The following is a 20,786-nucleotide window of genomic DNA, read 5'->3' on the forward strand; positions in this document are numbered from 1 at the left end:
ATAGGCTGGACTTAGATCTCTTATGGGCACAAAGGGACTCGAGGCTGATGATGCATTTGACCCGCTTCTCCTTGGGCTCAGCCTGACTATCTCCTACCATCTGTCCACATTTTGCACTCAAGAGTGTTGCTTGATCAGCTAATTGTAATAATTTCTTCTTGTGAAACTATTCCCTCTCTTTTTGGACACCTTTCATCTAATTCCTCAGACAGCAGAGATTAATTAATTTCAGCTACTTTGAAATTGTTCCACGTTATATACTTGTCTGAATGTTGGAGCTCAATGCTGAGAGAAATTATCCTGAGGCAGATCAGACTAAATTTTTGAGGATTCTACTTGCTGTTTCCAATGCTCTTCTTAGGTTAGAACCTGGGATGCCAAAAAGTGAAGTTAGGTTAATGTTAAATTACTAGTTAAAACTCCACTTCTTCTCCTTGGGCTTAGTCTCATTAATAATAGCTGATGACTGCCACCTAAGCTGGAACAATCTCATCAAATAAACACTAGGGTTAGATTGTTTTTTTCCCCAAAAATTTTATTAATTTTTAAAAAACATATACAAACAAAACACAAAACACAAAAACATAAAACATCTTTTTTGAAAGCAGCTTGATCCCGGGTTACATCTCTTCGTACAGACATAAATTCAAGTTCATGCTCACTTTTATATACCATTCCATATCTTATTACCATTCTACATTTTCTATATAGCTTCTCCCTTCTTTTCACTCTCTTAATTCTATTTTATTTATTTATTCTCAATTTAAATCATTATACTTATATCCTTTGTCTGTCCTGTTTCAGCTTATCTTTTCTCATTAACACAAAATTTCTCTTGTAATCACAGATTGGAGTATGACACCTTTATATCTTTCCCCTAAATTTAACACTTAATATAATACATAACTTTCATTCGGATTCTGCTTAGTACGTTCTAAAGCTACGCACTATATTTTAAGAAGAGAAAAAACTATAAATGTATAATATAATTAAAACAATAATCCATACCAATTGAACTCTATCATTAAAATTAATATTCATTTAAATCTTAAACATTTTACATATTCCTTTTCAAATAGGTATCATGCTTCTATGGGAACACTTATAAATTTTGCGTAGTTACTTCCCCCTCATTTCACTTATATTTTAAAATATTATGTAATTAAAATGTTCCCATTCCTTCTTAATTCAATTCTCTCATATTTCATTTCATTTATTTTATTCAAAAAAAAAGTTTCACTGAATTACATTGGATATTTTATCCCATTTTATAATATGTTGTTCCAATTTTCTAACATTATTTCTAATACAAATACAACAATACAGTCTTATGTACCTTTGCAGAATCTCTTTTTCAGTTATATTTTTAACCATTATCTCTAAATAAATCCTGTTTCTTTACATCTTGTTTCAAACCTTTGTAGCTTCTCTTCCCTTCCTCCCTTGCTTCTTCACTCTGCCCTTTTTACCCCCTTGTCTCTCCATCTCCATTTCCCTCTTCTGTATTCCTCCTTTCTGTTGCTTTCTGACATTATATCCACTTTTCACCTTATTTTTCCCTTTTTTGGTTGTTTTTTTAGGTCTTAAGTTCTCCATTCTCTTTCCCCCCTTTCCCCTTTCTTCCCCAGATAAAATTACTTGTTCATTAAAGATGGCTTCTTCTTTGTCCCAATCTTCTTGTTGCGCAGTTTCTTGTAGTTTCTCATAGGTAGAGACTGCCATTTCTAAGAAATGAAAAACAGAGCCAAAAGAGCCCTTCCCTTCTTGTTCCTCTTCTTTATATTTTTTAAATTCCATTTTCAGTTCATCCACAAGTGATGCCATTGTAAAAAAATTTTTAAACAACCACCCAGGTGTTTTTAATCATTCAAATATAATTTCCAAAAGTCCCAAAGTCACCAAGCAGTCCAAATACACACAAGCTGTTTCATTTAACACTTTCTTCTTTTTTCACTTTCTCTTCTTGGGGTTACAATTCAGTTACAAAGTTCCAATTAAAATATATCTTTTAGAAGTCTTGTTACAATTTAACTTTAAATTCTTTTAAATTCCAAGCAGCCTTCTCCAGCCAAATCTTACTCATATTTCTTTTCCTCTCCCTTCCCACTTACAGCAAAAAAAAGTTTTTTCAGTGTTCAGAAATCTTTATTGTCCCCTTGGCTTTGATTTTCCAGTTTAATTACCTGCTGATGCCAAAGTGGGTTTTTCCGATTTCTCATTCATCTGCTGTCACCGTAAGGAAGGAGAGTAAGAAAAAGCAAACTTTCCCTTTTTACTTTCATTCGCTGGTTCTGGATCTTCTTTGGGAGCGATGTATCTTTTTTTAAAATTTAAATTCCAGGATACCTTGAATGTTGCTTCCTATCCCGGTCAGCCAGAACTTTCACTTCTTAACTTCCTCCTGCACTTTCTTTTCCGGATGAGTGCTTTGAAGCGGCCATTTCTGACCGCCGCTCTTTACCGCGTTCGGAAAAAGGAGTTAAGCCAGCTGAGGAGGGGAGGTGCTGCTCCCCTCGAACCCTGCTGAGTCTCCTCTGTCTTCACCACCTCTACGGGGTGGCTTAGCCCCAAAGCTGGCTGGCTCGGGGCACTCCAGCGGCGAGCGCAGGCAGAAACCGCGTACGATCGCAGATTCCTGCCGCCACCGAAGCCCTGCAAACCGGAAGTTCCAACACTAGGGTTAGATTGTTGAGATAAGAACATGCCGAACATACACTCCTATAGAAACTACAAGTAGTCCTCACTTAATGACAGTAATTTGGACTGAAAATTTGCCATTTGTGACCTCCTGCCAGCATCTTCATGGGCTTTGCTTTTGAAAGCCAACAGTTAAGGTCACAAATGGCAATCGCGCGACCACAGAATGCTGCAGTGCATGTTAAGAGCCAGTTGCATAGCACTGGAATCACAACCACATGACTGTGAGGATGCTGTGATAGCCACAACTATGAGGACCAATCATCTCATTTGTTCGGTGCTATCATAATTCTGAACAGTAGCTAAATGAGGAGTTTGTAAGCAAGGACTACTTGCAAATTATATCAAAATTCAGATCAAGATAAATAGTTTAGGGAAATAGGGAAAAGGGTTTCTGGGGAATGACCAATTACCTCATGACATTTCCCAAACTAAGGAAAACTTTCATCCAGACTACAGTATGTATAATCACTTTTGGCATTATTACAAAGAAGATACTCTTAAGACTCCCCTGGAAAAATGTATCTTTTCTTGTGCAATTGTAGGACATTGAAGTAAGGCCAACACTCTAATATTTTCAGGGATATCCAAAATGTTCACCTTCAGCATTATTTCAACCATGCCCTGAATGGACAGGCAACTTTTATATGGCTTTATTCTTTTTTGATGTTAAACCTTCCCTAACACAGATGGTAGCAGCAGAAAAGATGAGAGACCAATTATCGCAAGGCCTCCCATGGTTATAATCCAGCCTAAACATCCATTCTAATGTTTTTATAAGATGTTATAATCACACTCAGAAGCCTGTGGGTTCTTAAAATGAGCTCTGCTCATTGTTTCCATTGGTGCCATATTGGCATTTTTGGCTTTAAGGTCTACTGTACTTCCATGACAGCTTCCTGAGGTATCAGTTAAAAGCATAAGAAGTATGTTAAGTCACTTGGTATGCTCTGAATAAACAATTCAGCTAGGCACATTGCATTATCTGCAGTGGGTCTAACCCAGTGGTGGGATTCAATTTTTTTTTACTACCAGTTCTGTGGGCGTGGCTTGGTGGGCGTGGCAAGGGAAGGATACTGTAAAATCCCAATTCCCTCCTTACTCCTGGGGAAAGGTTATTGCAAAATCCCCATTCCCACTCTTCCCACCCCACTAACCTGCTTTCCAGCTCTGTTCTCCTGTGCAGGGCAACAAAAGAAGACCCAGCCAATCAGCTGGGACTTGGGAGGCAGAGAATAGATGGAGGCGGGGCCAGTCAGAGGTGGTATTTGCCAGTCCGAACTACTCAAAATTTCTGCTACTGATTCTCCAGAACTGTTCAGAACCTGTTGAATACCACCTCTGGTCTAATCATGCTCTTTGTCAGTTATATGCACTAGCAGAAATAAACCTGGGTTAATATTATGTATCCATTTTGAGTTTTTTAATCCCTAAAAGTTCATTCTCTCTCTCATTTCTCTCTCTCCCCTTCCCACTCCCTCCCTCCCTCCCCCCCTCTCTTACACACACACACACACACACACGGTTTGTAATTCTGTGTAAAGCTGTTTTATTTACTATACAGGACAAAGATTCTCTTATGGAACAATACCAGTTGCAGTATGTCCAGCGGTTGCTGAGAAAGCCTGTGCTTGGGTGAGGATCATTTTGTCGTTGGAGACGTTTTTGCTTTGACGTATTCTGATAATTCTTTTTTCTTTTTTTCAGTGTCAGATAATTGGCTAATACCAATATGAGCAAAATCTTTCTGTCAACAGAGCAATAGTTAGGCTCACATTCGATAAAATGATAACATTAGCTGAAAAGCATCTGGAATTTCATGGATCCCTAATGGTTAGTCAGTGTATTCTGGCTTAAGGTTTGAATTGAATTCAATACAGACATCAGGTGCAGGTATGCCTGTGAGCATATGGACTGTACTGCTGAAAAGCTTACCCTAGAATAAACATGCTAACCTTGGGATCCTCAGCAAAACCCACAATATCTTGCTGGCAAAGTGATGTGTTGTCTTTAAGCTTTGATTCTCATGACATTCTGATGGAGAAAGAAATGTTTTGAAAATGCTGCTTATAGGTAATCCTCAACTAATGAGAGTAATTGGGATTGGAGTTTACATCACTAAGTCATGGTGGTTGTAAAGCATGATATCATGTGATTACACCCCTTAGCAATAACAATCCAGCACTCCCCATTGCCATCATTAAACGAGGTTGTTGGGTGAGTCCCAAATGGACCAAATCAGGCTAGAAAGAAAGCAAGATATGGCGCAAGTGCAGTGAGGCTGGGGTGGCTTTTGCTGTGTGGGTGAATATGTATGAGTGTCCCTTGGAAGGAGAGGATGAGAGTGACTTAACAGAGCAACTTGCAACCTCCCCTGCCATCTTCTCCATTGACTTTGCTTGCTGGAAGCTGGGAGGGGAATTCACAAATGGAGATACTGGGCAAGACTAGTTTGGGAAAAAATAGAGCGTGTTGGTCACCCATATCCTGTTCATTGTTTTTTGTTTTTCTCATTCATTCCTATCATCTACAATCCAGCCACACTGAGGGATAAAGACCCTCGCAATAAGGGTTCTGTTGATAGAACTAGGCCAAATAGCAATGGTAATTTCAAATTCAGAGAAATAAAGGAAATGGACTTTCTTCTATCATACGCAAAGCAGCTTTGGAGAATGATCTGGTTTTTTATTGTGTTGTTGTTGTTACTTAACACCCCTATATTTTTATCTACCAACAGGAATCCCCAGAAAAACTGGTTTCAGAGAAAGTTGTATCAATGGGACCCCTACTTTAAATTCCCCAGCAGATTAATCAGCACAATTGTCGTTATGTTCCTATGTCTTTACATGGTAAGGCAAGGCAATGCATGATGCTTTCAGCAAGGAAATCACTGCTGCTTTTGGTCCAATCAAATCATCTTGCACTGAAAGCATTCTAGGGATCAGCTGTTATCTGTAGTCCAAAGGGACAGGCGTTGATCATTGAAGCTAAGCTGTAGTGCATGCTATATTTTGCATGTTGAGCAAAATTATTTTTGGGATAGGTCTTATTTTGGGGGAAATGATGAATAAGAGGATAAACTCCTAGAAGTAGAATCTTATTTGTTAAAGCAAAGATCAATTAGAAATTAATTTCTAGATATATTCTCATACAGCTTTAATTGAGAATTTTAGTAGTCATGTGCAATGCTATTTGTTGCAGATTAAGTTCATCCATCAAGCCAAGCAACATTTGTTTTAAACATGCTTTGGTGAATAACCATACTTCTTGTATTTGACAATCACAATTACTTGGCTTTATGTAACAATTAAGACACAAACTATATTGTATCTTAATATTATATTAATATAATATAATATTATATATTATATTATATAATATTATATTAATATTGTATTAATATAAGCTATGTGAACACAACAAAGCCAAGTTATTTACTGTACTTGAAGTAGCACAGATTCCTGTATAAAGATTTTGCCTGCCCACCAACCAGGATAGTCTGGGGAGATGCAGGAATTATGACCTTCAATTAGCTTGTGTTGCCACATCCTTTCCTGTTGTTGGTCAGGTTATAGAAACAAGGCAAAGGGAAAAATGCCTTCCCCTTTCTGCCAGCAATGGATCACAGGGCAGAATGAGCCCTTGGAGAGATATGGGTCTCATGACACGTACAACAAAAATTGGCACCAAAACTATCTTTGTAAACTAGTCTTTAGAGTATGTTAACAGTAAATAAAAATAAACATTACAGTTGAAGAAAGGATTAGGCTCCAGGAAGAGAAGTATGAACAAAGGAACATTTTCTCTTAATCAGCAAAGGAAATTTCATCTAAGATGATGATTAAGATGGTGAATCCAGAGAAGAAGCTAGCTTTGCATGGTTTGTCCTGAGCACAAACAAAGTAAAATCAAGAGTGATGACAATCAATCAAGTTACTCACTACTTTAGAAGTCTGCATGGGTTGCATCCCTTCCTGTAAAAGAGAGAGAGAGAGAGAGAGAGAGAGAGAGAGAGAGATCTCCTGTCTCTTAAGGTTAAATAACAAGGGAGGAATTCATACACCCACACTCACACCCACACACCTCTTAACAGATGGGATCTATTCCTGTTGAGGGATTTAGCTAACAGATCTCCCCCAACTTAAATTGCTGTAGGTGTGAAGGTCTACAGGTCAATTGTGAACGCATTCTGAACTAATGGGAGTCCCTAAAGGTATGTATTGTTTTCTTATAATTTTCACTTCAGACATTTTTCTGCATCATTATCTTTCATTTCTCTTCCAGTTTATTGGGTTTGAATTTTTTTTGATCAAATCACTTATCACAATACTCAAAAAACTGCATAAGTTCTTCGAAGAAGGTTTTTCAGTTTCGGGAGATGCATCATGGCTTCAAGACTTTGCAGAGTTTATTCGTGTCTTAGAAGGTAAAGGCATAATATTTTGTGACTATACCATTACTTTTCCATGGGTGGTATAATGTACCAGTTGCACTGAAAAAGAGAACGACAAACTTCTAATAATGTTGTGCCTAAACAAAAACCTGATAGTGCTTGAAGGGGGAAAAAAAGAGCACCTAGCTCTTGTACGTCCATTCTTTCTTTTCACAATGGGAAGAAGAGCAGCTAGGTTGGAAAATGCCCTTTATGGAGGGCTTGTAACTTCAAGTCTCTAAAATTGACCTTGAAGAAAAGAAGCTTCTCCTTTGTGCAAAACCACCTTCCTTTTTGGAACCCAGCATGGTTTGCTAAGCCAAAAGGAGAAGGCCACCATTTCTTCAGTAGAGTAGAAAAATGGCTTCTCAGGAGAAGGTGTTCTATTCTCCATTGGCCCTCTATATCCACTGCTGTAAGGACTCTTTTGAATACAAAAATATGAATTTCATACAAATAAAATAAATATGTTCATAATCCCGTGCTCTGGTCAGAGATTGACAAACCCTCAAATATAAGCTAAATTTCTTTCCTAAAGTTTTCCCATCCGCATTTCCTACTGTATTAGCATTTTCCAGCTGGAAGGAAGAGAATGTATTCTTTTTTCAATATCCATGCTGGCAGGGAATAATTAAAATGTATATATTTTAAGGTAGATGGCAATTATATTAAAGAGTGTAGGATGAAAGCAAGAAGATATAGAGTAGTATAAGGTAATTACTTACTTGCACTGGAAATTTCTGCTATTTAGTTGCAATCATTAGGCTGGTTTATTTTTGTCTTTAAACAATGATTGGCAAATGTTCAACAGAACTTTTTTTGTCAGATTTCCTTGGTCTTTAAGGTAATAAACGGGTGGGATTCAAATTTCTTAATAACCAGTTCTTTTGGCGTGGCCTAATTTCTGGGTGTGGCTTGGTGGTCATGTGACTGGCTGGGCATAGCTTGTATGTAAGTATTTCTGTAAATACTGATTTTTTTTAATAAAAAAGAGCAACTTTTACCCAAAATCAGGCAAAGCAGGCAGGCAGATTGAGTTGCTCCCAGAATCACAGATTCACTCAGACACCTACCATTCTGCAATCTGCTACCTGAGTCTGCACTGAAAAATAAAAGCTTCAGGCCTAAGGAAGGTTCAGCTCCAACGATTTTCTGTTTTCTAGCTAATCTAAATCTCCCGGCACAGCTGATAGTCAGAACAGCTGATGGTCAGGGGGAAGGAAAAATCGCAAGTTGCCAAAAATTAGGAGCAGACAAGTTGGATGGCATGCATGCCAGCTAAGGAGTGAGTGGGTCAGGAGGGGAGGGGAGGGGCAGCCAGTGGCACAATTGGCAGGTTCTCCAAACTGTGCAGAATTGTAACAACCGGTTCTATAGAATTTCTATAGAACCAGTCCAACTACATAGAATCCCACCCCTGGTAATAAATCCGTTTATACTTTTCTCTGTTAGATAGCTCTATGTGGCTACAGTTCTGATAGCAAAATATAATTGTCTTTCAAAACCTATGGCTGTAGCATTGACCTGAAAATGAGTTGTAAGGAGTTTTTAGCTGACCAGAAATCTTTTTTCCCTTAGGTTTCATTCCCTAAAAGACTCAGGTGTTTGTTTGGCCTTTCTAGCATGAGTAAGTGTTTAGAAATGATTATAGCAGCAGCAGAAGAGCAAATATAAGGCAATAGAAATGATAGGGGAGTTAGAATAGTTCCCTGTTTTTATCTTTGTGTGAAAACAGGTAAGGGAAGTCATGATTTTGGATGGATTTGATTACAAGTAGTCTTTGACCATTTTTCATTCATAGTTACAATGGCCTTGGAAAAAGTTACTTGCAACTGTACTCACGCTTACAACTGTCACATCACCCCTGTACTTGTGTTACCATTATTGGGTGATTGGCACCTGGCTCACTTTTATGACTGGGTGCAAAATCCTGTGGTCATGGGATTGTGATTTGAGACCATTTTTTTGGCCAACTTTTGTATCAACCCCTAGGGAATAAGAGTGGTTGAAGAACCCCTTGTGCCATGTTGATTGACCTCTCTGGGATCCAGAATGTGAACTGATAGCCATGGAACTGACCCAGGACTTCTTTTATTCTGATCATTTAGACCTTTCTTTATTCTAGAGATTCATTAGGAGGTTTCAGGTTTAGAAAGTCACATTTATGTTATGGTGTAGACCAGGGCTCTCTAAACCTAGCAACTTTTAAGACTTGGGGACTTCAACTCCCAGAATTCCACAGCCACCCTTGATGATAAATTTGCCAAGTTTGGAGACTCCTGATCTAGACAAATGAAAAGACATATACAAACATTTAAAACAGCATTTACATTATTTATATTTGTTAAATTAATTTCCTGTCATTCTTTAAGGAGTAGTTAGTGTTCTCTGCATTTGTCTTATTACCCATCCTGCAATCAGATGAGATACATTGGACTGAGAGATGACAGCTGGTCCACAGACACCAATGAGTTTCCACAGCCGACTGTGGATTTGGATTTGAATGTGTCCAGATCTACCCCAATAACTAGCAAACTACATCTGTCCAGCTAGAATGTGAAATATTTACATCTACCCTAAACATTAACATTGGTGAATAAAGCCTATATCTATAACTGAATAACAAAAAACAAAATATTACAACATTTCAAAATTATAAAAAGACAAAGGCAGTTAAGAAATTAATCAGTTTAACTATGTCCAAATGTTATTTGAAAACAGGAAAAGTAAATTAAAAAGAGTCTGAAGAATGTTTATAGACTATTTTGGAAATTTTGTATTTTACCATGACTATCTGACTAGACCGTGATGAGGAGTATTTTGAGGGCATCATCTCTGAATTAAGATTATGTTGTTTGTTTTATAGGCATTTGGATTGTTACTACTGTTATTGCTTCTGCCACATGCATCGGATATGCATTTAACATCTTAGCCTGCTACAGGTACAGATATAGATTGCGTAACTCTTGTGTAGATGTAACATTGATGCTGTGATTAGATGATTGAAAATATCTATGACACTGTTGCCCAGTTTTGTAAAAAGTTATGAATAGTAGCATTTTCACACTGTGTTTTCCACTATTTACAAGAAGCTAATATATCAGCATGGGTAATAGTGGATAGTAATGGGTGTGGGAAAGAGTATTATGAAAATGGGAAGATTGTTCTACATTCTTTCCACAACCAACCTTCATCTGCATATTCTGTGCAAAGTGTTTCATCATTTAAGCCTATTCAAGCCTATTTTCAATTATATAGTTTATCTTAATCAAGAAATGTATAATACAATTTATTTCTCATATTAATACATTTCTCAATGATCAGCTGAAGAAACATGCATTTTCTGCTTGGTACAAAATTCACATATGGTTCCCAAATGTTGCTCATTGTTCCCTTTTTTGGTTAGAATTCTGCCAGTACTACCAAATGATGGTCTATTTTACATTCAGGACTTCTAATTATCCTTAATAGACTTCGTTAAGTCTCCAATCTTTCAATATAAATCATTCACATTTTTGATTCATTCCTCTTCATAGATACCAATATGGAAGAGTTTGTATTGTATATAAGTGTGTATATACATGTGTGCCTTTGTGTATGTATGTATGTATGTATGTATGTATATATATATATATATATATATATATATATATATATATATATATATATATATATATATGGATCTTTGGTTGTTCGGGTTTTCTCACTCCGAGAAGCAAGAGCCGAAGACAGAAGCCTGAAGATGATGAATGAGACTTCATCGAAACGTTGCCTAGATACTTCGAATCTTACGCGGGAGAAAACCCGAACAACCAAAGATCCACATACAAATACCCGCGAGAACCTCAGAAAACAAATATATATATATATATATACACACATACATACATACATTTATATTTATATTTTTTTGCTCCTAGAAAACAAATTAAACTGTTGAGAGCAGGCAAAAGGTACCTACTTGTGTCAGAATCTATGAAAGTGTCATCTTCTCAAAGCGTGGTGAGTTATCAGCATTCAAAAAAGTACTACTGCTTGGGGTTGTGGGCTACAAGGCAAAATAAAGCATAAATAATTATAATGCCCTTTTATTTAGCTATGGAAAATATGCATGGAAGAAAGCAAAAATAGTTCTTAAATGTTAGCCAAAAATGTGGTAGGACCGCAAAATACGACGTGCCCAAAGCATGTTAGTCTTCATACATATAATGAGCAGGGTGCACTGAATTCAAAAGAGTAGCTCCTAGCCAGTGCAACCATTTTGACATAGAGGCAATGTGATATATCGTTGAAGTTACCAGTCTATCAATCAACTCATGCCAGATAGTTTTTAACCAAAAGGGGGCAGATCAAGCATGACTTTGATTTTTCTTCAGATATCAGTACTGCATGATTGTCCAGGCTCAGTTCCAGTTATGGGATGATCTTTAAGCTGTGAATTTAATCTTTAAGGGGAAACATGACTTTGTAATTTTCTGGCATATTTCTGAAATCCTGAAGTCTAGTCCCCAGAACCACAACAACTCCACCTTGTCCAAATTCCGCTTCAGTTTGTTTTCTCTTTTTAATTTTTTTTTAATTCCTTAAAAACAAAAAATACAAAAATCTCATTTCCATTACCAGTTATTGTGTCATTGTATATGCATGTTTCTTATTTTGTGACTATACATTAGTTTTATCCTTATCCTTCATCCATTCGTACCACCTTTCCCATGTCGCATAGTATTCTCTTTCCCTCATACCTTTGATCAGTTTGAGGTTCTCCGATAGCTTCATCTAGAAGATTCATGGCATGAGTTAGTAAAACATTCTTTCTTTCCTTCTCCTGCCATGGCTCCTCTCTTCCACGCCGATGGGTAGTGGTCACTCCTGGAGGAGGCTTTTCCTCAGGATCCTTCCAACCAACTCCCAGGGACCATTTGGGTTTTACAGCTGGTTTTTCCCCAAGATTTAGATCTGCTAACAAGTTGGCTTCCCCTGCTTCCTCTAGCAGCAGAGAATCTTGTCCTCCAGTTGCTCCCAGGTCTTCTTGGTCGCTGGCTGGATTTGACATTGTGTTCAGACCCCCTCGCAAGAAAATTAATTTATTAATTTATTTATTAATTCTCCGGGTGGGCTGGTAATGTGGAGATTCAGAATAATGTCAGCTGGTGCTCCATTCAAAATCCAAGAAGGAAATACTTAGATTCCTGTAATCAAAGAAAAGATATCTTTTACTGGAAATCAAGTGGTAGCAACAAAAGAATTATGAATCACATCTACAAAGTAATGGCAACGTTCCCACCCCCAATAGTTCAATTGGCTCATCCAATTAAAAGTTGTGTATATCATTATGTGGACATCTCCAGGTAGTGATGAGGCTTCCTCTCCGTTGACCTTGACATAGTTTGATAAAGGGTTGCAGCTGCGCATAGCATAGGATAGAAACCTAAGCAAGAATGTACCAACCTCCCCCCCAGCTTATACAGTTCTGGTTTGTAACACCTCCAGCTCACTTCCCATAACCATTCCCCCCTCCTCCCCTCATTAGTTATTGACAGCTGAAAGATGCAAAGCAAAGGGAGAAAATCTTGAAGGCTGACAGATCCTCTTTGCCTTTCAGTTCCATAGTGAATTTATCTAGTTCAGCACAGTCCATTATTTTTTGAATCAGAACTTCATCTGGTGGTATTTTATCACTCTTTCAATTTTGTGTTAACGTGATTCTTGCTGCAGTTAAGATGTGTACAATAAGGTATCTTTTATCTTTACTCAAATTCCCTTTGATCATACCTAATAAAAACGTTTGGGGTTCCAAATTCCATTTATATTTTGTAATCTCAAAAAGCCATCTCTGTATTTTCTTCCAGTATTTTTTGACCTCTATACATTGCCACCACATGTGAAAAAACGTTCCTTTCTTTTGTTTGCACTGCCAGCATTTTGGTTTCAAGGTTGGATACATTTTCACCAGTCGTGCTGGAGCTAAGTGCCATCTACAAAACATTTTATATTGATTTTCTTTGAATACCGTTGACAAAGTCAGCTTCCAGTTCTCGGTCCAAGTCTTTTCCCACTTATCCAAATTTATATTATGACCCACATTTTTTGCCCAGGCAATCATTGGTCCCTTAACAATTTCCTCCTCTGGTTCTACCTCCAGTAAATAATTTTATGTTTGTGTTATAAATTTTATATCCTTGCCTGACAAGATTTGGTCCATTTTTTGTAAATCTTTATCTATCCCTAGCTCCTTTACATCTTTCTTAAATTTAGTTTGAATTTGCAAATATACCCACCAGTCTAATATTATCGCTTGTTCTTTCAGTTTATCCAGTGTTTTTAATTCCCCCTGTTCATCTACCAATTCTTTATATCTAATCTTTTTTTTTAATGTCCCTTGTATTTGGATATAATATAGCTTCCATAGGTGAGATCCAGTTTGGTCTTTTCAAATAATGCTTTTTAAAAATTTTCTCCCATGTTTGTAAAAGTGAGTCCCTTATCAAATGTCTATGAAAATAGGAGTGGATCTTATTCTTTTTATCCCATAGAAAGGCATGCCACCCAATTTGGAGGTCATGACCTTCTATCACCAAAATTCTTTTATTTTTTAACTTTATCCACTCCTTCACCCATAGTAAAATTGCTGCTTAATAATATGTTTCCCATTTTGGGAGTCCAAGGCCGCCTCTGGTTCTACTATCTTGTAATGTTTTCAATTTTATTCGTGTTTTTTTTCCCCATCCATATAAATTTCACTACCGTCCTATCTAATTCCTGAAATAATTTCTTATCCAATTTCAGTTTGTTTTCTCATCTGCATTCCTTTTCATCCCTCTGAAATTAGGAGCTGTCAAGATACCTAGTCTTGAAGTCTGACAGAAGCAAAAGTACAGTCACATATCATCAGCATATTATTATAACTAATGCTAAATCCATATATGACCTTTTTATGAATCTTTTTAACAGATGTTAAATAATATAGAATATAAAATAGAACTTTTGCATAGGAAAAGTTGTCATGTGGCTGCCATTTTGTCCCCGCCCATTTGTGCCATGCATTGGTTGAATTTATAAAACATATTCAAAACAAGCATTGATGCAAATAGCCTGCAGCTGCTTTGCCTTTAACTAGTTTTCAAAACAAAGTACACTCTTGAGCCAAGCTGTCAGGATAATGTCAATTACAAATACAAGACAGAGCTATAGATAGAAGAACAGAAAACTAGCTTTCCTGTATAATTTATCCATATTTCTTTGGTTATTTTTCTCCTTTGGGGATTTCTTTTATTTTTGGAATTTTATTTAGGTAAAAATAAATGGGTAGAAAGAAGTTGCATCTCAGGGTTTTGCATCCTATTTTCTTTCTAGTCTGAAATGATGCTGACAGAATTGGTTTGTGTAGTTATACAGAAGTAGTTACACAAATATATCACTTAGATTTCCTGGAAATATTGTATGTTTTGTTTATATGTTTGCAAATTTCTAACTGAGCTCTCCTATTCTTTAACAGGTAGCACTATCAAAGTTCATCTCTTTTCAAATTGCATACATAATGTGGGGTATGTGAACACTTGTCTTAAAGGGATTGGAATAAGTTATTGGGAGCTTCTAATTCTCCCCATTCGTTAACCAGTTGTAAATTTTCTTTTCTAGGATACCTAATCATGCATTTGGTGCAGTGGTTATTTGGAATGATATTTATGTATGTTCTGATTTTACCCATGGTACATGGCAAATGGATGGAGCTTTTAAACAAATGGGGAACTGTTATGTAAGTGCCTGCAGTGACAATAACAGTTTGGTCTCCTGCCTTTCAAAATTTACCAAGCTGCAAATGTGAGCATTATTCACATCATCAGGAACGTATGTCAGAACATTATTTGTTGATTTTAGTTCTGCTTTCAACACAGTATTACCCCACAGATTGATGTCTAAGCTTAAAGATCTGAAGCTACCGGACTCCATATGTTGGTGGATTCTGAATTTTTATCACATCGTTCACAAAGGGTTAGGATGAATGAACATATCTCTTCTGTGAAGATCCTCAATACTGGCACTCCTCAAGGCTGTGTATTGAGTCCACTTTTATTCACTATTTATAGGTCTGATTGCACCTCTATTCATCTGAGTAATAAGATCATTAAGTTTGCAGATGATACAACGTTGGTGGGGCTCATTTCTGATAATGACGAGTCTGCGTACAGGGATGAAGTTCATCAGCTGTCCCTCTGGTGCAAAGTAAACAATCTTATTTTTAATATAAATAAGATGAAGGAATTCATAGTGGATTACAGGAAGAGCAGTTCGGATATCCAGCCGTTGTACATCGATGGTGTTTTGGTAGAACAGGTGGCAGAATGTAAGTTTTTAGGTATCACCCTGAAACAAGATCTAACATGGGGGGCAAATACTTTAGCCCTAGAAAAAAAGGCTCATCAACGACTGTATTTTTAAAGACTTTTAAGATCACAACAACTGCCAGAGAGTCTGTTGGTTGCCTTTTATTGAAGCTCTAAAGAGAGCATTTTATCTTATTGCCTCTGTGTGTGGTTTAGGAGTTGTACAGAGGCAGAGAAAAGGCACTCAAAGAGTGATAAAAGGGCACAAAAGATTAGCGGATGTCCTCTTCCCTCATTGGAGGATTTGTACAACATGGGATGTAGAAGGAAGATACAAAAGATCTTGAGAGACTCTTCGCATCCAGGCCACTTGTTGTTTGAGATCCTACCATCAGGAAGACGATATAGAGTGCTGAAAGCCAGGACAAGTAGATTTAAACAGCTTTTACCCAAGTGCTGTGATCAGGTTAAATGCAGAGCTTATGAATCTGGTCCAAGTCTTTTGTATTATATTGTTATTTGTTTTAATTTGTTTTATATTGTTATTTGTATATGACCCACATGTTTTCAATGTTGGTGACAAAGAGAGCACCTTATTTCGTTGTTCCTCCTCTGGTGTGACAATAAATTTATCTACCTCCAGTAAATAATTTTATGTTTGTGTTATATAAATTTTATATCCTTGCCTGACAAGATTTGGTCCATTTTTGTAAATCTTTATCTATCCCTAGCTCCTTTACATCTTTCTTAAATTTAGTTTGAATTTGCAAATATACCCACCAGTCTAATATTATCGCTTGTTCTTTCAGTTTATCCAGTGTTTTTAATTCCCCCTGTTCATCTACCAATTCTTTATATCTAATCTTTTTTTTTAATGTCCCTTGTATTTGGATATAATATAGCTTCCATAGGTGAGATCCAGTTTGGTCTTTTCAAATAATGCTTTTTTAAAATTTTCTCCCATTTTTGTAAAAGTGAGTCCCTTATCAAATGTCTATGAAAATAGGAGTGGATCTTATTCTTTTTATCCCATAGAAAGGCATGCCACCCAATTTGGAGGTCATGACCTTCTATCACCAAAATTCTTTTATTTTTTAACTTTATCCACTCCTTCACCCATAGTAAAATTGCTGCTTAATAATATGTCAAGATACCTAGTCTTGAAGTCTGACAGAAGCAAAAGTACAGTCACATATCATCAGCATATTATTATAACTAATGCTAAATCCATATATGACCTTTTTATGAATCTTTTTAACAGATGTTAAATAATATAGAATATAAAATAGAACTTTTGCATAGGAAAAGTTGTCATGTGGCTGCCATTTTGTCCCCGCCCATTTGTGCCATGCATTGGTTGAATTTATAAAACATATTCAAAACAAGCATTGATGCAAATAGCCTGCAGCTGCTTTGCCTTTAACTAGTTTTCAAAACAAAGTACACTCTTGAGCCAAGCTGTCAGGATAATGTCAATTACAAATACAAGACAGAGCTATAGATAGAAGAACAGAAAACTAGCTTTCCTGCATAATTTATCCATATTTCTTTGGTTATTTTTCTCCTTTGGGGATTTCTTTTATTTTTGGAATTTTATTTAGGTAAAAATAAATGGGTAGAAAGAAGTTGCATCTCAGGGTTTTGCATCCTATTTTCTTTCTAGTCTGAAATGATGCTGACAGAATTGGTTTGTGTAGTTATACAGAAGTAGTTACACAAATATATCACTTAGATTTCCTGGAAATATTGTATGTTTTGTTTATATGTTTGCAAATTTCTAACTGAGCTCTCCTATTCTTTAACAGGTAGCACTATCAAAGTTCATCTCTTTTCAAATTGCATACATAATGTGGGGTATGTGAACACTTGTCTTAAAGGGATTGGAATAAGTTATTGGGAGCTTCTAATTCTCCCCATTCGTTAACCAGTTGTAAATTTTCTTTTCTAGGATACCTAATCATGCATTTGGTGCAGTGGTTATTTGGAATGATATTTATGTATGTTCTGATTTTACCCATGGTACATGGCAAATGGATGGAGCTTTTAAACAAATGGGGAACTGTTATGTAAGTGCCTGCAGTGACAATAACAGTTTGGTCTCCCTGCCTTTCAAAATTTACCAAGCTGCAAATGTGAGCATTATTCACATCATCAGGAACGTATGTCAGAACATTATTTGTTGATTTTAGTTCTGCTTTCAACACAGTATTACCCCACAGATTGATGTCTAAGCTTAAAGATCTGAAGCTACCGGACTCCATATGTTGGTGGATTCTGAATTTTTTATCACATCGTTCACAAAGGGTTAGGATGAATGAACATATCTCTTCTGTGAAGATCCTCAATACTGGCACTCCTCAAGGCTGTGTATTGAGTCCACTTTTATTCACTATTTATAGGTCTGATTGCACCTCTATTCATCTGAGTAATAAGATCATTAAGTTTGCAGATGATACAACGTTGGTGGGGCTCATTTCTGATAATGACGAGTCTGCGTACAGGGATGAAGTTCATCAGCTGTCCCTCTGGTGCAAAGTAAACAATCTTATTTTTAATATAAATAAGATGAAGGAATTCATAGTGGATTACAGGAAGAGCAGTTCGGATATCCAGCCGTTGTACATCGATGGTGTTTTGGTAGAACAGGTGGCAGAATGTAAGTTTTTAGGTATCACCCTGAAACAAGATCTAACATGGGGGGCAAATACTTTAGCCCTAGAAAAAAAGGCTCATCAACGACTGTATTTTTAAAGACTTTTAAGATCACAACAACTGCCAGAGAGTCTGTTGGTTGCCTTTTATTGAAGCTCTAAAGAGAGCATTTTATCTTATTGCCTCTGTGTGTGGTTTAGGAGTTGTACAGAGGCAGAGAAAAGGGCACTCCAAAGAGTGATAAAAAGGGCACAAAAGATTAGCGGATGTCCTCTTCCCTCATTGGAGGATTTGTACAACATGGGATGTAGAAGGAAGATACAAAAGATCTTGAGAGACTCTTCGCATCCAGGCCACTTGTTGTTTGAGATCCTACCATCAGGAAGACGATACAGAGTGCTGAAAGCCAGGACAAGTAGATTTAAACAGCTTTTACCCAAGTGCTGTGATCAGGTTAAATGCAGAGTTATGAATCTGGTGGTCTTAACATATATATATCCTGGTTGTACAGTTTTTAATTGTTATTTGTTTTAATTTGTTTTATATTGTTATTTGTATATGTCTTTTGATGTTGTTCAGTTGTATGTTGTGAAAGAGCACCTAATTTCGTTGTTCTCAGGTTTCTGAGTACAATGACAATAAATTTATCTTAAATCTTAAATCAGCCCATGTTGATCAGTATCAAAGCTTAGAAGATAATCTGGCTGGGTGGGATTGGGGAACTTTTGAGCGCTTGCTCCATCATCCACCTCATTGGCTGGATAATAAAGAAGGGATTTGTACATCCTCAAAAAAACATGTACAGAGCAGGTGATTTTCCTTCTTCTGCTGCTCCAGTTGCAGAAATATTCATAGTCAGAAATGAGATGTATCATTTCAAGTACCATTTGTCAGTTTGATAGGAAGAAATGCATAGTACAAACGACCCCAAAATCTGTGCCTTCATATCCGTGCTATATTCATAGGATTCCACCTTTTATCTTTTTAAAAATACTTTTGAATTTGAATATTGTACATAACTGATTATCAAAGAATTCATAATGATGAACATAAAAATTTTGGATCCCAGACTGAGGATGGTTTAGTTTGGTTATATAATGCAATGTTGTTTTCTGTCTCTCAGCCTGACGTTTATCATTGTCATAGTGATCAAGAAGATACAGGTGTTTGTAGGTGGCAAGTTTTTCCTCCAGCCAAAAATGTCACCGAGTGACAGTCAAAAGCCTTTGGCTCTTGATAACAGGTCAGTGCTAGGGCATGATATGTCTTCTGCTATTCTGTGAATATAATTTTTTCCATTGCACGGCACCTGGGTTTGATAGCCAATGATGCTTCCAGATAAACATATTTTAGCAGTGTCTGTTGGAAGATAAAGTGTTGCAGGTGTTATTTCCTGACTGTCCTGACTAAAATCACTGACCAGAAAAAGATGTGGAAAAAAAGAAGTGATGTGAAAATGTGAGACAGGATTCATATTTACACAAATAAAAACATTATTTGGAAATAATAACTCAGGGAAGCTAATCTAATTCAGCCTCTAATTCGGCCATTTGTTAGTCATTAATCTTGGCAGGAAAAAGTTAAAAGATCAATGGGGAAAAATTAAGTACAAAAGTACAGTTTCAGAAGAACTGAGTAGCATTTGTATTATGCTGTTTCACGCTTTAGAGAAAACAGGTTCTTCATGTTGAATACTGCATGAAGAAAACTAGAGAAGATTTAACAATATAATTCTTACCTCCTTTTTTTAAATCCTAGTCTTTATCTGGTTTATCTTATTTTACTGATAAATCTTTTAATGTTGTACCAATGTTGCAATTTGTAGGCTAATTTCAATTAAGTGAAATTTGTTTATATATTTGCATTACATCTTGGTACAACAGTCTGTATTTCATCAACTACGATTGGTGGGACTTGTAAATAAACCTTATTCATCTTCTCATGGGCTCAGTAAAGTATTATAACTTTCTACAAGTACAACTTATTATACTTCCTCAAATGTAGAGAGGTAGAACTACTAAATTTTCTTCTTTGATAAAAGCCCATTGGGGATGTATCTGCCTCCAAATTCTAACACAGCTCATAACTGAATTCAAAAGCAAAACTATTTGTTTCTGCCTCCATAGTTGGAGAGTAAGCATGAGATTTCTCACTGATAGCCTCTTGTTTTCCAGGAGAGTCTTCGTAAACTTCAGTTATTTTTTATTCTTCCATTCGGTGGTCGTGGGCTTAACTTCCTGTCTGATGAGACTCTTCCGTAGCATCATTATTGGGGTCTGGCTGGTTGGACGGATAGATAGGCCAGTAATGCCAAAAGGTTATGAACAATGTGATGCAGGTAAGCATTTGAATGGCCTTACAGAGGAAACCTCATCTACTTTTACATAACGAACTGGATTTTCCCACTCATTAGCATCTTTGTTTCAAGCCTTGGATAAAGTGGGTGGGATGGGAGAACAAGAAGATGCATTTAACATGCAAAAAAGAAATACTCATGATTTTTATGCAGGATACACAGTTTGGATTGGAATGCTTTTTCTGGACCACTATCACACAAATCCCATCCTTGTGTGCTTCTGCCAAATCCTTTGTGACAAAGTCAAACAAAAAAAACTGTCTGGCGATTCATACTCATCTGTGTGTAAGCCATTGGTAATAGGTAAGCTTGAATCACAAGCCAC

General features: G+C 36.7%; 1 protein-coding gene across 1 annotated transcript in view; it reads left to right on the forward strand.

Moving 5' to 3' along the window:
• The window catches only part of LOC113444091 (stimulated by retinoic acid gene 6 protein-like), a 49,512-nt gene that overhangs the window by 27,742 nt on the left and 984 nt on the right, over positions 1–20,786 (forward strand). The window contains exons 8-17 of the mRNA XM_087926333.1: positions 4,262–4,332; positions 5,435–5,546; positions 6,982–7,123; positions 9,996–10,071; positions 11,050–11,131; positions 14,625–14,673; positions 14,768–14,885; positions 19,229–19,348; positions 20,280–20,443; positions 20,615–20,764. Coding sequence (XP_087782459.1) covers positions 4,262–4,332; positions 5,435–5,546; positions 6,982–7,123; positions 9,996–10,071; positions 11,050–11,131; positions 14,625–14,673; positions 14,768–14,885; positions 19,229–19,348; positions 20,280–20,443; positions 20,615–20,764 — 1,084 coding nt within the window. The remainder of the gene's footprint in view (positions 1–4,261; positions 4,333–5,434; positions 5,547–6,981; positions 7,124–9,995; positions 10,072–11,049; positions 11,132–14,624; positions 14,674–14,767; positions 14,886–19,228; positions 19,349–20,279; positions 20,444–20,614; positions 20,765–20,786) is intronic.

The sequence above is a fragment of the Pseudonaja textilis genome, chromosome 2 (assembly GCF_049901715.1).
Source record: "Pseudonaja textilis isolate UNSWEBS1 chromosome 2, rPseTex1.2, whole genome shotgun sequence".
Lineage (NCBI taxonomy): Eukaryota > Metazoa > Chordata > Lepidosauria > Squamata > Elapidae > Pseudonaja > Pseudonaja textilis.